At 32.8% G+C, this 19421-nt stretch overlaps 1 protein-coding gene across 2 annotated transcripts in view; it reads left to right on the top strand.

Moving 5' to 3' along the window:
- The window catches only part of zyd (sodium/potassium/calcium exchanger zydeco), a 97315-nt gene that overhangs the window by 72792 nt on the left and 5102 nt on the right, over window positions 1-19421 (top strand). For both annotated transcript variants that reach the window (XM_072520278.1, XM_072520277.1), the window contains 3 exons: window positions 10972-11134; window positions 13424-13525; window positions 17619-17740. In XM_072520278.1, the coding sequence (XP_072376379.1) occupies window positions 10972-11134; window positions 13424-13525; window positions 17619-17740 (387 nt within the window). The remainder of the gene's footprint in view (window positions 1-10971; window positions 11135-13423; window positions 13526-17618; window positions 17741-19421) is intronic.

The raw sequence follows: 19421 nt of genomic DNA, 5'->3' as shown, positions 1-19421 counted from the left end.
TATAAGTAGTTTTAGGTATTCAAATTAAAAATTGTAAATATGTCAAAAATTGAATGTGTATACGAACATATTACTTCCTGTAAATTTATATTATAAATAGGCTTAGATAATTACAAAAATTGTAACTACCACAAATAGTCTGGCTATGGCTAATTGGCTATGCCAAAGCCATTATACAATAAAAAAAAAGAGAAGTGAAAACTAAAAATTTACTATTTACCCACTTACGGCTAATCGGCTGTCCACAAAGAGGTAAACAAAATCCACTTTTGGTTGGTTTACTTTTCTACTAATGTAGCATGTTTACATAAAAATATACCCATTTTATTTCCTTAACGCTTTATGGGTACATGTAACCATACGCTAACATTGTATATTATAACCTTTGTCTGGCACCAATTTAAAAGGTTTTAAAAAATAAGTTGTTCATATAAGCAGTCTCTAAATGTTAAGTATTAATCAAATATTGATATTTATATACCTGAAACATTATCCTGAAACAAATTACAGAATGTAACCATATGGTAACAAGATGCAAAATAAACTTCAAAAATTACTAAACTTTTTAGTATAACATCTATATGGTGACAAGAAAGCAAAGCAGTTTACAATTTTTTGTTTTGGTTAAAGGCTTTTAAAACAGTTTTTTACCTCAGTCAGTGAGACAGCCCCTTGCATCGCATTTTTCACACTTTAGACGACTTGTTCCCTTCGATGCAATACCTACATCTTTCTTTTTGTGTTATATATTGGCCAATGTGCATAAGAACCCAATCTTGCTAAATCATTTGACCACTCAACTACTGGACATCTTATTTTTGGAAAACCAACCTGGCACCCACTTGGTCTTTCTTTTCTGGAAGCTTTTCCAACTTGACATAATGCTTTTGCAATGTCCAATCTAAATTTCTTCAGGGGCTTGAACTGTATGTTCAAATCTTTACAGTTTATTCTGTACAACAACTAAGCATTCGCCACACATATGTCAACAATATAGTCAAAAATTGCAAAGTACTATCTACTAGTTTTGTGTTGGAAATTTGTAAAAATCCATTAATGCGTTAGCCATATCTACGCCTCCTATATGTTTATTGTACTGTTTTACAGTTGAATGGCATGCAACATCTATTTTTGTTTTTCAAATTTTACTGTACCTTTTTACTGCATATACTGGTTCTAGAATATTCTATATAAAGAAAACAAAGTTGGAATACTTGGGTCACGTTATGAGACACAATAAATATAGAGTAGTACAACTGATCGTCCAAGGGAAAATAGACAGCAGAAGGGGTCCAGGGAGGAGAAGACACTCGTGGCTCCAAAACTTGCGGCAATGGTTTGGATTGTCATCTGCTGAACTATTCAGATCTGCCGCAAACAAAGTCAGAATAGCCATGTTGATTGCCAACGTTCGGAACGGACAAGGCACATGAAGAAGAAGATACTGGTTCTATTTCGTGCAATGTACTTCCTGACAATACAACTTTATTGTTAACCCATTTTAACGATAATGCCTTTGTCTTTATCCGCCTTGTAATCGTACCTTTCCCTTCCTACTTTTTTCAAAACTTTATCTATTTCTAATGGACATCCACCAACTCTGTTACCTCGTAATGTTCCCAAGCTATATATACCCATTTTTTTTAATATATAAAAAGTGGTAAACCCGCATGATAATTGTCAAAAATGATTGTTGACTTACCAGAAATGTGAATTGATTTTGATAAAGCTATAACAATAGGTGCACCCACACCCATTTATATCTCGTCCTTCCCTAGTTCATTAGGTGTACCGTTTAATTCTTCTAAGGTGCTGAATCTTGGTATGAAATAAAATTCACAATGTAACCAGACACCCCTGATAGGATAAAAAAATTGTAGCCCCATTTGTGCGGCTTGCTTTTGAAATACTGACGTGGATTTCCAGCTCTTGATCTTTGTATGCTACCATAGCTTCATCAATGGAGTTTTTACAGAAATACGGTATTAGATTTAATTTCGATGCAGGGCATCCGCCAACCGCTTATACGTATTTAAACCTCATTAGGTCTTATCAAAACGACATGCAGTTGCTGTCGCTCTGATGAGACCTAATGAGGTTAAAATAAGCGACTGGTTGATACCCTGCATCGAAGTTAAATCTAATACCGTCTTTCTGTTTTAATTCTTTACTCGGTTTCGAGTTCCAGAAACTAAATTCACAAAAATTTTTACCGTGATGAACAGCATGTGGAATGCAAATTATTGATTCCCTTGTCGACTAATTTATCTGTCTGCTTTGCAAGTTTTAGAAAGCACAGTGGTAAAAATTTGAATTTAGTTTCGCCACGTAGAAAATCTTAGGATTTCTATCATTATTCGTTATGGTTATTAACTTTTTCTGAGAGCGGACGTATTTTGAAGAACCTATTCGTTGTATTTTGTATTGTATGTTCATTATTATTGAAACTAATAAATCTTGACCGAAGTTTAAAACGTTTAATCGACACCATGCTTGAACCTTGTTTGATACGTGTTCCACTGGCCCAATAATCTTCATACGAAGGAAGATCTATTATACTTATCATCAACAAAATTGACAAAAAATCTGTCATCTCATTAGAATCAGTATCAATGTTTGTGCCTTTTATTTAAGTACTATACAAATTTGTCTGCTCAATTATGTAATCTAAAATATCTAGTGAGAAGAGTTGTGTAAAATACTCCAATGGACGAAGTAGTTCCTCATTTATTTTAAGAGCAACTTAAGTGTCTCTTTCATTTTGGGGTAAGTCGCTTTTCGTCGAGTTAAATGTTATAACTGACTTTTTTTCTTTTTCTGGGAGGTTGATCAGCAGCGTCAGGCTTGTTAATTATTTTTTCTAAAATAAAAATTGGAACAAAAGTTAGCTCCTAAACTCCTAAGCTCCTAAGCTCCTTAGGAGCTCCTAAAGTGTTATGTATATTTTACCTATAGTTTCTTATTTGATGAACATGCTTTGCTGCCAATAAATTTTCAGAAAAATCAGAGTGCTCAGAGTCACTTGGTATTAAATATGAATCATCATCTAAAATTATTCAAATAGTATTATTTCAAATAAGAATAATATAAAGTTTGTAAATTATTACCAATAAATCTTTTAACTCAACAATTTTTTGTTCGATAACTATATTTTCTTCATCCTCCGTAAAGGAGCTATTAGAAACTTGAGGAGGAGGTGATATTTTACCCAGCAATTTTACCTAAAAGCTACATGAAGAAATCTCATTAAATCCATCCATAATAGGAAAGCGCTGAAAACGACACTGCACACAAATTTGAATGTTTTTTATTCAAACAGTATACAAATATAATTATATTATTCAAAGTATACGAAAACATATCCTTATAATATAATAATTTAGATAGAATATTTTCTTTATCAGAATGATTTATTTTTTTGTTTACATTCATAAATTCTACATAAATTACTACTGGATATTCAGTCTCCCCAAACGTATAAGGGACTATCATTAGATACTGGTTATGACGGCGGGATTATCCAGGAAATCTCCTATTTTTAGATGCGTGTAGGATAAAATAGGACAGTTTTTTGGAACCGGTGAATTATAGGATCTATAAATTAAGATGATATAAAGGCAACTCTCTGGAGAATTGGTCTGAAGTTAATAAATTATTCTTTTTGTACCTAATTCTCTCTATTAGAAAGATAAAGACTAACGTGTTTCTGCAAATATTGGAAGGTATGTACAAGGTGATTTATGTTCGAAAATATAAAGTTAGGGTGTAGGTTAATGGGAAAACATTAACTTTTTATTGTATTAACCCAAAAGAATTATAACTTACCTTATATTCAACAAAAATTGTTTTTAATAGTTTAATGATTTTCTTTAAATCTTGGTTATTGATATTTAAAAAAAAAAAAATATTTTAATACAAAAGTTAACGGTACACCAGTGGACCGAATAAAACAGTTTACCTATCTTGGAACAATAGTAAATGAACAATGGGATCACTTACAAAAAGTAAAATGTAGAATAGAGAAGGCTAGGAGTGCATTCAACAGCATGGCCAAACTGTTTAAAAGCCACAACCTCAATCTGGAAATAAAAGTAAGGCTTCTACGATGTTATATATTCTCGATATTATACTATTGGAGTTGAATCCTAGAAACTCACTGAAACGATGGAGAAAAAACTCGAAGCCTTCGAGATATGGCTATACAGAAGAATATCATGGAAGGACAAGATAACCAACGAGACTGTACTACGAAGACTGGGGAAAGAAAGAGAAGTAATGCATACGATTTAAAGGAGAGAATTAGAATATCTCGGAGACATAATGAGAAACAGCACTAGATACAGATTACTGAAAATAATCCTTTAAGGCACAGTATTCGGAAAGCGAGTAATTGAGAGAAAAAGAATATCATGGTTAAAAAATCTGAGGAAATGGTTTTCAAAGACAATATTTAATATATTTAAAGCATCAGTTAATAAAATATTTATAGCCAGAATGATCGCCAATATTTAAAACGAATAGGCACCGAAAGAAGAAGAAGACCAGAAATATAGTAATACCCTGGTTACTAAACTTAGTCTCAACTTTTTAGTGCAATGGTCTAGAACAATGGTATAGTAAAATTTTACTACAATGGTAAAATTTTAACTTCTACTTGAAATCGAAATTAAAGTTACTTTGGGGTTCTTACCAGCAATACCTATATGACTTTGCATTCGTAACAAAGTTATTTTCTTATACTTTGTCAGTTTCTTCCTGAAACAGACAAATATGTTAGAAGCAATTAATATTTTAGCTTAAATCAGGCAATTTAAACACAAACCTTTATTGTTTGAAACTGAAGAATTGAAAAAGTATTTGTGATGACTATTGATCACCTGGTATTAAGACCATCAAAGATCGTTTTGTGTTAATTTCAACGTAGGAGGAGTTTTATTTTTTTTCTTGTGAAATCTAGTCATGGATGTGATGACCTGGTTATCTTTGCCCACGGCAAATTTAATGGCACAGTCAGAGGCAAGATACAGCAGGCTTTAACTGTCGTTAAAGAAATAACTTTTGGGGCTTAACATATGTCCCCAGAACTCCAAAATCATGAAATTTACCAGAAGGGTAAATTTGGGAGGAATGACCCACCTTAGCATGTATGTTACTTGTTATGAACAGCGAACGAATAACCAAGATAGCAATAACGACGTTAATGATAGCCAGACGCACTTATTCCAAAAAGTGAAGTTTAAAATCATATAACAAGACATGTTATATTGGATTTATACCATGGTAATAAAACTATTAATTACATATGCATAAGTGGTATTATGGTCAACACTGCAGTAAAAAAGTCAACCGTCAAATTGGTAAAGTACAAAGACTTGCTTCCTTGGAATCACACAGGCTATGGGAGACACACTAACGGCAGTTATGGGGGCCCCCTTAAATTACATTTAATTAAAAGGAAGGAGACGGCAATTGCATATTATAGAGTGAAATACATTAATATCATAAATTAAATTAGGGATACTGAACAGATAATAATTTCTGACCATATAGCACGCAGATTTAGGTCTAAATTACCTTTTCAACTAAACATTTGCTCTCAATATAAATGGGCAGAGAGTATAAATCTGCAGAAAGGTCAATTAAAAGAATATTCAGATAGACAGTATTTAAGATACATAGATATGTAAGCAGCCATGAAGGCTCTCATAACCCCTAAGGCGGACTCTAGGCTAGTGTGGGTATGTCGAGAGGAACTCGACAGACTAGCGAAACATTACAGTGGTATGTGTTCCAGGTCACCAAAGAATACACGGCAATGAAAGAGCTGATGCACACGCCCGAATATCATCAACTAGAAAATACTTCGATCCATGTCTGTCCATGAAAGTGCCAAAAAATATTCGAAGACAATATTATTCTCACTGGGAAAAAAATACTCGGTCAAATACATGATTATCGCAAAATGTATATTGGACAGACATGTGCTTATAGGGTTAAAGTACTGCGGACAATAAGCTGAAATCAGCTCAGAGTCATAACAAGCTCCCTTATTGGATTTTGTAGCAGAGAAACTAGAACAGTCAACCATATCGTGCGTGACTACAAGGCATAAATTTGCATACGGCAAACACCTTTCTAAGACTACCAAGTAACTTAAAAAATATATGATACTGGAACTGTACAAGCTAAGGCTCTAGAATCCTGGAATGCGGTTCATGAAAAAATGGAAGATGTACGATATAGTTAGTGTAAATAAGCAAAAAAAAGTCCCCTGTTTTGTAACACAGCTCCCTTCAGGCAAACGACAGTTGTTTTGAGTAGTATGAACCTCTATAACAAGAACCTATATGTCTCCTGCACTCGATTTTTTTTTAAACTTAATTAATTCCTAACAGATTAACCCGGCCACTTAGAACTAGCATAATTCAATGGTTAATACACGGATGTTTTATTGGTTGCCTATAGCTTCCTAAAACATGTTGCCGTTGGGTATTCTGAACCAATTTCAGTTGTAAGTTGATCGTTAAAGTGAGTACAGTGTTATGCAATCCGATTAGACCCCACCTGGGTGGCAAAGACACAATTTTAATTCGCAAGGTAACTAAGACAATTTTAATTCGTGGCGTTATTTTTTAAACATATAAGCTTTTTTCTCTAGAATGAATTAAGAACAAGCCAAACTATTGGCACTTTGGCAGGAACTCGAAGATGATGAGTACGAAATTATGGATTCCGACGATGAAAACGAAATTGATCACAAAAGTTATCAGTCTGATGGTGAACAAAATAAAGAAATTGAGGAACTAGAAGTATTGGAATCTAAAAATAAGCGAAAAAAAGATAAAAACTTCTTATTATTTAGGTAACAATTCTAAAACAAAATGGAGAAAACACCATAGTAATAAAGCAGTTAGAACAAGGGCAGAGAACATAATTTCGAACTTACCAGGATCCAAACCATATGCTAAAAACGCTAAGACTCTTTTAGATTGCTGGCTTTTCTTTTTTTTTTTTTTGATGAAGAAATGCTTGAAGGTATCACGGTCTGAACCAATGTATTGATAGATAAAAAAGCGTTAGCCTACAAAGATAAAGCATATTGTAGCAGGACCAATATTGTTGAAATAAAGGCATTATTTGGCCTCCTCTACCTAGCGGGTGTATATAGAAATGATCATCGTAATCTAAAAGACCTTGGGCAGAACAAATGGTACAGAAATTGATATATTTCGTTCAGTTATGGCACTCAATAGATTTACATTTTGATTGCAGTGTTTACGTTTCGATAATGTAGACAATCGACAAGAAAGGCAACAGTCTGATAAGTTGGCTCCTATTATGACAGTTTTTGAAAAATTTGTCGCAAATTGTCAACAAGCTTACTCACCAGGACAGTACTTGACTATTGACGAGAAGTTAGAGTCTTTTCGTGGGCGGTGCTCATTCCGGCAGTATATTCCGAACAAGCCCGAGAAATATGGAACAAAAATTTAGGTCCTAGTAGACTCCCGTACTTTTTATGTTTTTAATATGGAAATTTATACAGGGACCCAGGCAGATGGCCCGTACCAAATAAGCAATAAACCTATTGACATTGTCCAAAGACTGATAGCACCAATTTCTGATAAGAATTGAAATATCACTTTCGATAATTGGTATACCTCTTACGAACTTGTAAAAATTTTGCGTAAACGACATAGTTTAGTTTTTACAAGAAGTGCGAGTTCCAGATGAGTGACACTCAATTCGGATTTCGAAACGGATTGGGAACACGAGAGGCTCTTTTTGCTTTAAATGTGTTAACGCAACGATGCAGAGACATGAATGTAGATGTATATGCATGTTTTATTGACTATCGAAAAGCATTTAACTGCGTTAACCATCAAAAGATGATCGAAATTCTGAGAACAATTGGAGTTGACGAACAAGACTTGCGAATTATCTTAGAACTATACTGGCACCAAACGGCAACAATTGAAATAGAGCACACAACATCCGAAGACATACAAATCCGACGAGGAGTGAGACAGGGTTGCGTCTTATCACCGCTACTCTTTAATTTGTATTCGAAGTCTATATTCAGAGAAGCATTAGACGAGGTCCAAGGCGGAATTAAGATTAACGGAATCAGCATAGACAACATCAGATATGCTGATGATACCGTCTTAATAGCAAGCAACGCACAAGAACTACAAAATATAATAAATGCGGTAGTTCACCACAGCGAAATGTTCGGTTTACATCTAAACGTTTCCAAAACTAAAACTTTAGTATTTTCAAAGACACCAATAAACGTACAGGTGTATGCCAAGGGTCAAATAATAGAACAGGTAAATTCCATAAAATATTTTGGAACAAATATCAATAGTCAGTTTAATCCAAAAAAAGAAATCCTATCAAGAATTGAACAAGCAAGGAAAACATTCATGAGCATTAAAACATTTTTTACAAGATCAGACCTTAGTCTACAGCTTAGAATCCGAATGATCAGATGTCACGGTTTTTCTGTCTTACTGTATGGCTGTGAAAGTTGGACAATGGACTCTGAAATAGAAAAAAGAATAGATGCCTTTGAGATGTATATATACAGACGAATGTTAAGGATTCCATGGGTACAAAGAGTTCCTAATGTTGAGGTACTTCGTCGCATGTGTAAACAAAAAGAATTACTAAGAATAATCAAAGAGAGGAAAATGCAATATTTGGGTCATGTGTTGAGAGGCGAAAGATATGAATTACTTCAAGTTATACTGGAAGGAAAAGTACAGGGCAAAAGATCAGTAGGAAGACGCCAGAACTCGTGGCTGAAAGACCTGAGGAGATGGTTCGACCGCTCATCCGCAGAGATCTTTCGCGCAGCAGTTTCCAAAACTACAATTGCCATTTAGATCGCCAACCTTCGAAAGGAGACGGCGCAATGAGAAGAAGAAGACATAGTTTAACTTCAGTAGGAACTCTGAGGAAAAACAAGCGAATGATTTCCTTAGAATTTATACAGATTAAGAACAGACAACCACAGTCCTCGGTATTTGGATTTCAGGAACATATAACTATGGTATCCTTTGTACCAAAAAAGGGAAAAACGTGATTTTATTATTATCACTTTATCACGATGATGAAATAGATAAATATACTGGCGAGAAACTTTTACCAGAATTCATGAGTTTCTATAACTTTACAAAGGAGGAGTTGATACGGTGGATGAGTTGACAGGAAGTTACAGTGTAGATCATAATTGTAGAAGGTGGCCACTAAAAATATTTTTTTCACTAATAGATGCAGCTGGAATTAACAGCCAGGTAATTTACAGATCAAACACTAATGACTATTCAAAGAAACGTCGTATATTCCTGGAAGATCTGGGATTAGCATTAGTTACGCCAATTATGGAAGAACAAAAAAGTAATCCGCGACTTACAAAACATTTACGATCCAAAATAGTTCAAGTTTTGGGAGAAAGTGACCAAGCTCCTCCCAGTGTGTATAATAACCCAAGTGACCCCACTTGGGTTATTATACACACATTTTTCAAATGGGTGACGCCGGGTTAAGGTCAAAAACGGTAAATTTTTGCTTATTTCGTCTATCAGCGAAATTGAAGCTTATAGGTCATATAAAAACCTTTAAAATGGCGTTTTTTAAATATTTCTTTCTTTATTTGTTGCTTAGAAAATTGCAAAATAAGTCAGTAATTTTGAATTTTTATAAACGTTTATAACTTTTTTAACAATCAACTTAAAAATTTTGTGTTGCACCAAATGTTAAAACTTTTGATGCTTAAAATATTGTCAAAATTTCAAAGCGATTGGTAAAATATTTTTAAAAGTTATTTTATTTTTGTTATTCCAAAATTAAATTATTTGCAGAAAGTTAAGTCAGAAAATAGTGAAAGAAGAAGATTTATTTTATCAACAGTATTAAAAAATAAAAAAAAATATTTTAAATATCGCAAAATCATTTTTCAAAAACTGTCGATTTTTTGCTTATAAACATTTAGAATAACTTTTTATCTATTACGTGCAGGAAAAAAACATTTTCATATTGGGACAGCTTCAATTTTTTCACAAATTTAAAAAAGAAAAAGTTGGCTTAGTACAATTTGGGAAGAAGTTGTGTTTTAAATCCCCAGCTTTTGTTTATAATAATTAAGAGATCTAATTAGCGTCATTTGAAAGAACGTACTTTATGATTTTAATGTGCGAAATTCGAAGGAGATCGCCTTTCAACGGAATTGTCCACAAAGCTTCACAATGTGGTCCTCAAAATCGTCCGTCTTTGAAGCTCGCGTGAGCTATGGAGGGGAAAGGAATTGTAGTCTTTATTGTAAAACATAAATATTTATGATTAATATATGGCTCTTTAATAAATGTATTTATAATTAACAAGGATTTTATGAAAAAACAAGATTTAATTATTTCTAAAAAATAGTATTGGTTTATGTATTGTTTGTAAATAAAAATCTTAAAATAGGTTTTATTTCTTGTAAAATATGCTATTAGATGAATGAAAAACTTAATCTAATAGAAGTTATAAGGTTTAAAAAGCCTTACATGTGATCAGCAATAATAGTGCCATACGTACTCTATATATTTTTTACATCAATAGGAACTGCATATTGACTGCTCTTGCTTTTCTATTTTTAGTCTGAGATATTTTAGATAGTATTAGGCAACGATAGTATTAGATAAATATGAGGCAACGAAATATTTTTTGATTATTTTTATTTATCTTAATAAATAATCTATAAAAATTTGTTTATCTATTGTAAGACATTATAAAAACTTTTTCGCTCAGGTCACTTAGATATTACAGCAATATAAAATAATTTTGATAAAGCAACATTCGGTTTTCCATGTTATTACCTCGGGAACTTTTATTTCCGTTCATTTTACCAAATACAAAACATTCATTATAAAACGCGTAAATGTTTTTGAAAAGCATACGTTAAATACGGAACATACTTTTTTGCAGGCAACTTGGATAATAACGTGGCCCATATATTTGATATTCCTGTTTACAATTCCCGATTGTGAAGCGAAGAGATTCAAGAAATGGTTTCCGCTAACATTTGTAATGTGCATCGTTTGGATTGGATCGTTGTCCTATGCAGTGGCTTGGATGATAACTATAATAGGTAAATTCAACTGTATACGTTTAATTAAATTTATTTATTATATATATATATATATATATATATATATATATATATATATGTTGAATTTGTTGTATCATTTATTAGCCTTAAAGGCCCGTTTTCACACTACGTATTATTGTACGTTTTGTGAGTCATATAAAACGTACTACAAAATGTACGTTTTGTCCAGTGTATACACACTACGTTTTTCCTTCCGTTTTCTACCTCATTTCTAATTCAGAGTCTTGAGTTGTGTGAAGTTTGTTTAGCGTTTTTTTTATTATGGAGGAAACACAACTGCTTTCTTTTATTTTTTCAACTATAAAGTTACTATGACTGAGGAAACAAGGTATGAAGAGGGAAAAGACAAGATGGTCAAGAGAGTGGGCTTCTAAAAAGAAACCAGTATTCCCAAGTCTCGTTACTAAAAGAGGCGAACCAGATGACTGGCGCAATTATTTGCGAATGGACACCTCAGCCTATTGTCAATTGCTAGAGTTGGTAACACCATACATATTGAAATAAGACACCTCATGAGAAAAGCCATTACACCCCATGAAAGACTCACAGCAACTCTCAGATATCTTACAACAGGACGCAGCGTCAAGGACTTGGAGTTCACAATCATAATATCAAAACCAGCGTTAAGCCAAATAATTCCTGAAACCTGTAATGCAATCTACGTGGTTTTAAAACATAACTACTTAAAAACTTTTATACAATTCAATAAATTCCCCTAGAAAATCGTGGGTGCATTGCCGCAAATCTGACATTATTAGGCTTTTTCTGGGAAAAATGAAACGAACTGCAGTGGAACTAGTCGTCAAATCAGTCAAGATCGGACGACTTGTCTGAACATGTATTTTCACGTAACGTTTTATCCTATCAGTTCTCGCAAAACTATGCTTCTCCCATCATTTCTACGATCTGACCTTGGATTTCATTTCGATTCGACAAGACGTACGTTTTGCTGTTTACATGCCACGTTTTATTCTATAGGATTTTTGTCCTATCCAACAAAACGTGCAATAAGAGGTAGCGGGAAAACCGGCCATAAGTGAAACTCTTTATGGTTTGCTGAGCTTTCGAGCTTATTTAACACTTTATCAAAACATATTACAAATTAAAAAAACTACATTATGCAATAAAGCTGTTGTATCTTTACAGGCTTACCCTTGTGAGGATGCTACTACAAACATAACAGAATACATATAACATGACGACATTTCATCTAATTTCCTTTTATTTTTCCTTCATTCTAACAAGGAAAAACAAACAAAACCAACCAAGAATGGAACCTAGGAATAAATACTTGCGTTCAAAGTAGCTAGCAACAATGACAGACTGTTGTTTCCGAAATGTCAGTGGCGTACAAAAAAAATTCGTTTGGTACATATCTACATCAATTATTTATTTTGGTTGTCATTTACAATTGAATAAATTTAGATATAACGACATTTAGACATTTTTTTGTACAGAAGTGAAGAAAAAATTTAAAGAAAAGAATAAAGCTACCTAACATACATGTCAACCAAAACACAAGAGGCATACCATAATTACAAGACAATAAGAAACGAGCTGTTTCGGTCAGCAGTTTCAAAAATACGTATAGTCCTGATGATCGCCAACCTTCGGAACGAAGATGGCACTTGAAGAAGAAGAAGAAACGAAACCCATGCACTCGTAAGAAAAATAAAAAATGATCACTGGGAATGCTTTTTGAAAGAAATGAAACATGATTTTTGTGGTCCGCAAAAGGAAATATGGCACTTTATAAGATTTCAAAGAACGGAGATAAAGGAACCACTATAACTAAAACATATAGAAAAGGATACATGTATTGACTACCTAAATAGGTCTATGCAGGTAACACAAATAAAGAACTTAATAAAAGGTAAATATACAGAGACTTCGTAAAATACTTGAAAATCTGAAGAACAAAAAAGCAGAAGGTAAAGACGAGATTCGGAAACGAATATTGATGAATAAAATTATAAAACACAATAAAATACCGAAAGAATGGATATCGAGCGAACTAATTCTACTATTGATGAAAAAATGAAATAAAAATCAGCCAGAAAACTACAGTGTTATAAACTTGTTTAATACTACCCTAAAATTAGGAGTTTTTAGTTTTAATATTTTAATTATTTGTGAAAATTTATTTGAACTACTTTTTCAAAGAGTTTCACTGATCTAGATTTAGAAGTGAACTTTAATTAACCTAACATATATTGTACTTAACTGTACTATAATTTTTATATAATTTTTCATGTGTATATGTTTTAGGTGACACCTTAAAAATCCCTGATTCGGTTATGGGCATAACGTTTTTAGCTGCTGGAACTAGCGTTCCGGAGGCTGTTTCTAGTGTTATTGTTGCAAAACAAGGTAAATATTGTACATCTTTACTAATATATTATTACAGTTATTTTTTTTAATTTCTTTTAAAGCCTTTATATGTGTTAATTAACCCTATATTGCATAAATTTTAAATATAGACACTCAAAATAATTTTTTGTTTTGACATAGCTTTAGCGAGAAATTTAAAAATTCTTCTAAAAAAATTTTCGAGCTGCTTTAGTTTTCGAAAATATGGAATGCCAAAATTCATACCAATTTCCCTGTTTTTTCACTTCTTTGTCTGATATCAGTTTACAATCGGCGAGTATATTTTTCCTTACAGTTCCAACACACTGCTAATTTGAACTGCAAGTTGGTGGAGTTGAACCAATTGTCAAAGTACGATTTATAATTGTGGTGTTTCGAATTAAACTCTGATAACCTAAGGACCACATTACCAGCTGAACCAATATCTGCTAAATGGCCATGTTCTTTTCTTTCATAAATTTCAAATTGATACTTCAAACTAGAGCTATGAGATAAAACAATAATTATGTATCCCTATTTTTTTGTTTTTTTTTTTAAGTTGTGTTGTTTAAGACTCCGGTAAAAGAAATAATTTGCGATTGATAAAACTCTAATGGGAGTGTAGAACATACAGTGGAACCTCGATTATCCGTCTCTCTATTAACTCTCTGTTAACCGCTAGGGTCCGTACATAAGTTATATTGACTACATAAGTAACAATTTAGTAATTCATTTTGTAAAATGCAGATTGTAAAATGCAGATTGCAATAAGCCAAATGAAATTCGTTGAAATGTATACGTACAGCTATGCCAACACCGCATTTTTTTGTAAATAATTTTTGTTCTTAGTCAGGGTTCTCTAATAAATTTCAATTTAAATAGTTAATGATAAATGATACCGTGCTTTAAGAGTTCTGTTTTTAGAATCGCAGAGTCTAGTCTAGTCTTTAGAATCGAGAATAAAAACGCACAGCACAATAATTATTACAGTCAATATCTGTGTGTCACCATAATTCAGTTTGATTCAAATTCGAACATTGATTATGTCACTTAATCGTTTGATCAATTAAGTTTCGAAAAATGGAGCCTTCCACATCTTAAACATCAAAAAGAAAACAAGTTGTTTTTTCAATTGAAAAAAAAAATAGAAATTATTTCATAACTAAAGAAACGTGTTTCTGCTGTCGCATTGAGCAAAAAGTATGATGTTACGAGAACAACAATCAATGATTTAAAAAAAAATGCTAGAGGAATTGAAAAGTATGCTTCCCAAATGTAATAGTTGGATGTCGGGGTGAAACATCGTAAGACAATGAAAAAAGCCACAAATGAATCCCTCTGCACGGCTCTGTATTTGTGGTTCGTTGAAAAAAGAAGCGAAAGTGTTCCTTTGTCTGGACCAATTGTTGCCGAAAAAGCATTTTTTTAACATGAAATTGAATGGTGATCCTTGATTCAAAGGAAGCAGCGATTGGTTGGAAAAGTTCAAAAATCGCCACGGTATTCGGGAACTGAAAACTAAAGGTGAAAAATTGAGCGCCGCAAATATTGAAGTCGTTGACGGATATAAAAGAAAGTTTCAAGCTATGATCGATGAATATGGTTTAACACGTGATCAAGTGTTCAATGCGGATGAAACTGGTTTAAACTACAAAACAATGTCAACTAAAACACTCGCTGCATTGTCTGAGAAATATGCACCCGGATTTAAAACGCAAAAGCAACGAATCACAGCAATGGTGTGGTTAAATGCAAGTAGTGACCATCGCCTTCTTTATTATTGATTGGTACAGCAAAAAAAAACATGTTATTTCAAGGGCATAAATATGAATGCGCTTTCCGTTAACTACTATGCGCAACATAATGCATGGATGTCCCCGGAAATATTCGCTGACTGGTTCCAAAAGGTATGTACTGCAAACCAAAATTTGTTTATCTAATTTTCTAACGTCTTGCTTTTAGGTTTTTATATCGGACGTTCGTCAATACTTGCAAGCAAAAAATTTGCCACCAAGGGCGATTCTCTTTTGGACAATGCACCTGCCCATCTGGAAGCCGTTATGCTGCGAAGTGACGATGGAAATATCACGTTTTCTTTTCTGCCTACGAATACAACATTGTTGATACAGCCAATGGATCAATCGGTCATTGAAACGTTCAAAAGAAGATACAGAAAAAAAATTATTCAAAACCTAGTTAAGGAAGAGGAATATTCTTTGCCGGAATACTGGAAAGCATACAATTTAAAACACGCAGTCGACAATGCTGTGGATGCTTGGGCTGGTGTTTCTAAAGTAACGCTGAAAAGAGCATGGAATAAATTATGGCCTGAATCAACTCAAGATGAAAATGTCCCCATGACAGAGGAGCGTGATGCGGTAACAAATGAAGTTATAGCTGAATCAACTATTTTGTTTTCGTTGCCTCTAAAGATGACATAAACAAATGGTTAATTTGTGATGAGGACGCAAGCGGCTATCGATTGCTGACAGATGATGAAATCGTTGAAATGGGAACAGATGCTCACACAGACTGTGACGGTGGCGATGTTGATGATGCTATTGCAATTCACAAAGATTTGCGAAAAGAAGCCAGAGAAAGTGAATCGCACATACAACAATTCATCAAGTGGTATTCCCGGCAAGAAGACGCAAATAAGGTAGATTTGATGATTTTACGTCGATTAAGAAATTCAGCCGTTGCAAAATGTGAAGAAACAATAAAATAAATAAAGATTTCGGAAAATTTTAAATCAAATTGATTGTACTAACATAAATCTCTCGTATATTGTCAAATAAAACATACAAATAAAATTTGAGAGTTATACTATGAATTTTTATTTTTTTTTTTTAATGTTCTCTTAACCGTCTTTTCAATTATCCGTCATACCCTTGGTCCGGTGCCCTGATGGATAATCGAGGTTTAACTGTACTTTATTCAATTAAATGATCAACGGTCATATCTTGCATAATTTATTATAATCTGGAGACTCTTTAGATGGTTATTTAAAGTTACCGCTCATATTTCTTTATACTCTCAAATCCAAATCTGAAATAGAGCCATCCAATTTACAAACCGTTGCACGTCATTATCTACGTCAGAGATCGAAGTTGACATAATTGCCAAAGTATAAAAAATTCCTGAACCCATTTTAAATCAAGTAGGTCACATAATTATTGCAAAAGTGTACAACAACAGTATACAACAAAATAAATTAATATTTAATGTAAATAAATAGAAACAAAACAAGAGTTAAAAAATAATCTTGTTAAAAACAATTTGAGCCGCTTGTTTAAAAAACAACATAGTTTAATTAATAGTAAATAATAAAAACAAAACTAAAGTGTCAACACCGCAACTGTCAAATAAGTGTTACCAATTTATGCCAAAATTTTACCTTCGTTCGATTACAGTTACAGTGTGTTCCGAACAAATGTTCTTCATAAGAACGCTTTATAATGCATTTATACAAATTAAATGAAACATATTATTGTGTATTTTTTAAAGTTAACATTAATAGAAATCTTTAAAAATTAGTTCTACGCGTATATAATAAAATATGTCTGGTGGCTGTAATGCCAGTGTACTCGGCAAAGTGATTCTAAAAAAGAATACACCTACCGCCTAAATATTTCGTGTTGGTATCATGTGACGTTACGGGCTATGAAGCCGATGACGTGCAACGGTTTTTAAATTAAATGGACTGTAGTTTAGACTACTTGGGTTACCTTCCTATTTGAATTTCAGAACATTCGTTGTCTCCGTAATTTATATATTAACATATAGCATGACATGTCAATAACTGGTTTTATTTTTGACTTTGTTACTGCGAGTGGTTTGTTTATACTTTTTTGAATATAATATAAATTAGACTATTCCATGAACTTTTATATCACACAGAATAATTATGGATATTAAACAACCCGTAATAAAACAAAAGTGATTATATATAAACGAAATATTATCTATAAACAAAATGATGGTTAAGTCATTGAACTTATGCAAAAGTAGGGTGACAAATAAATAATTTTTAACCTATTTGCGTATATCTATTTTTGTTTATTGTTCTACAAGTTCTGCTTGAATCTGTAAAATGATTAAACATTTTTTCTAGGTCATGGTTCCATGGGAATTAGCAACTCTATAGGTTCAAATACGTTTGATATTCTACTCTGTTTAGGGTTACCTTGGTTTATTAAAGCAACATTTATGCCAACCATTGCAGGAAGACATTGGGTAAATATTTTATTATTACAAACAATAAAATGTCGTGTTTTTAGGTTTTAATATAAAAAAAATAAACAATTTTTTGAAAATTTTTTATATTTTAATGAAAATCTATGGTTATTCTATAGTTCTTTTCTATTCTTGTCTATTCTAGTTCTTTTGTACAAAATTTTCCTCCATACTAGGTCACTTATCATATCAAACAACCAACTTTTGGAATCTGTCGTCATAGAAGTTTACCACCTGATTTGGGAGCATTTGGTTTACAGCAGTTTAGCAACGATCTCCAAAAAGGTCCTTCAGTAGCAGCTGTATGGAAAATGACTTAATTAATCCTAGCCAAATGATTTGATGACGAAATCACATCAGTAAAACACTGAGGGCTACTTACTTTCTTCCTCATAATATAAATTCTATCGGCTATCTTTATAGGTATTTACTCATTTTCATACTGTTTAATCCTTCATAGTTTTTTGTATACTTGATATTTTGACGGTGAATTTCCCAATCAGATTCCCAATCAGTGGAGGCATTCCTAATAAACCTAATAAGGTTGATACAAAAGTATGCAAAGCTTGTCTACAGATATAAGTACAGAGTGAACATGCACGAGAAACCGACTGCAGCTGTTTTAAATGTCAGCCAGTTTATTCTTATTTTTTAATCTAGCTAAACTTTTCATTTTTCTAGATTATCATCAATAGCTTGTTTAAATTAATCTGTATCTCTTTTCGACTTTGTATTGCCTATATTTAGATTGTCTAGTAATTATTAGTGATTTATTTGTATATATTTTTTACTAAAGTCAAAATTTATCATTAGGATCAAAGAATCTAGATTTATTATTAGAAAATAGATCAGCAAAACCGTAGTTTAGGTATTTTATAAAAGAAATAAGTTACTTCTTGGCAGAATTATAAGAGACCATCTTCTGGGGAAATGACGAACGTTCATGATTTTTTGTTTTCTTTTGCGAAGTATAATCGAAGACATCGGTGCAAAAAGGTGGCAGCTCCATATTTTTACGAATTTTGGTTTTTATTCAATGTGTGTTAATTCAGTGCGCTCTATCGATTGGTACAAAAACGAGGCAGCTCTGTTAACTCTTAAGGGAAATATAATGAACATTAAGATGTCTCCTTATTGGATTCATTGTAAAAAGGAGACAGCTTCAGAGCTGTCATGGAGTAAATAGTTTGTTTTTTAGATGCTTCGATGCAGCATCTGCAAAATGTGGAAGACGCCGATGTGGCCTATTCGTTTTTAATGTACGTCAATATTCTAAACATTTTATGATATTTAAAGAGTCTATTAAATACCGGCAAAATTTCGGATAGTGACCAGGTGACCATTTCCTCCAGGTGACCCCGGACCTAGTCATAGATGATTTTCTTTGTTTAGTTTAAGTGTTAAAATTTTATCACTGATGCACAGTGATTCTAAAAGTGATAGTGAACAGAAACAAACATTTGTAAAAAAACAAGTAGACAAGAAGCAAGCAAGAGATGAAAGTGAGTGAAATAGAAATATTGCTGAGAAAAGGAACGCTGAAGGGAAATCTTATAACGGCATTAAAAAAAATGCCAAAAGACTGGCAAAAACTGTAACTATAAATTTAAATATTTTTAAAATTAAGCGAGACATTTTGGCAATATTTAGTGATATTGCTAATAGAGAAAAACACGCCATA

This window comes from Diabrotica undecimpunctata, chromosome 1, assembly GCF_040954645.1.
Source record: "Diabrotica undecimpunctata isolate CICGRU chromosome 1, icDiaUnde3, whole genome shotgun sequence".
NCBI lineage: Eukaryota > Metazoa > Arthropoda > Insecta > Coleoptera > Chrysomelidae > Diabrotica > Diabrotica undecimpunctata.
Note: the sequence above shows the minus strand (reverse complement) of the source record. Positions and strands in the feature narration are given on the sequence as shown.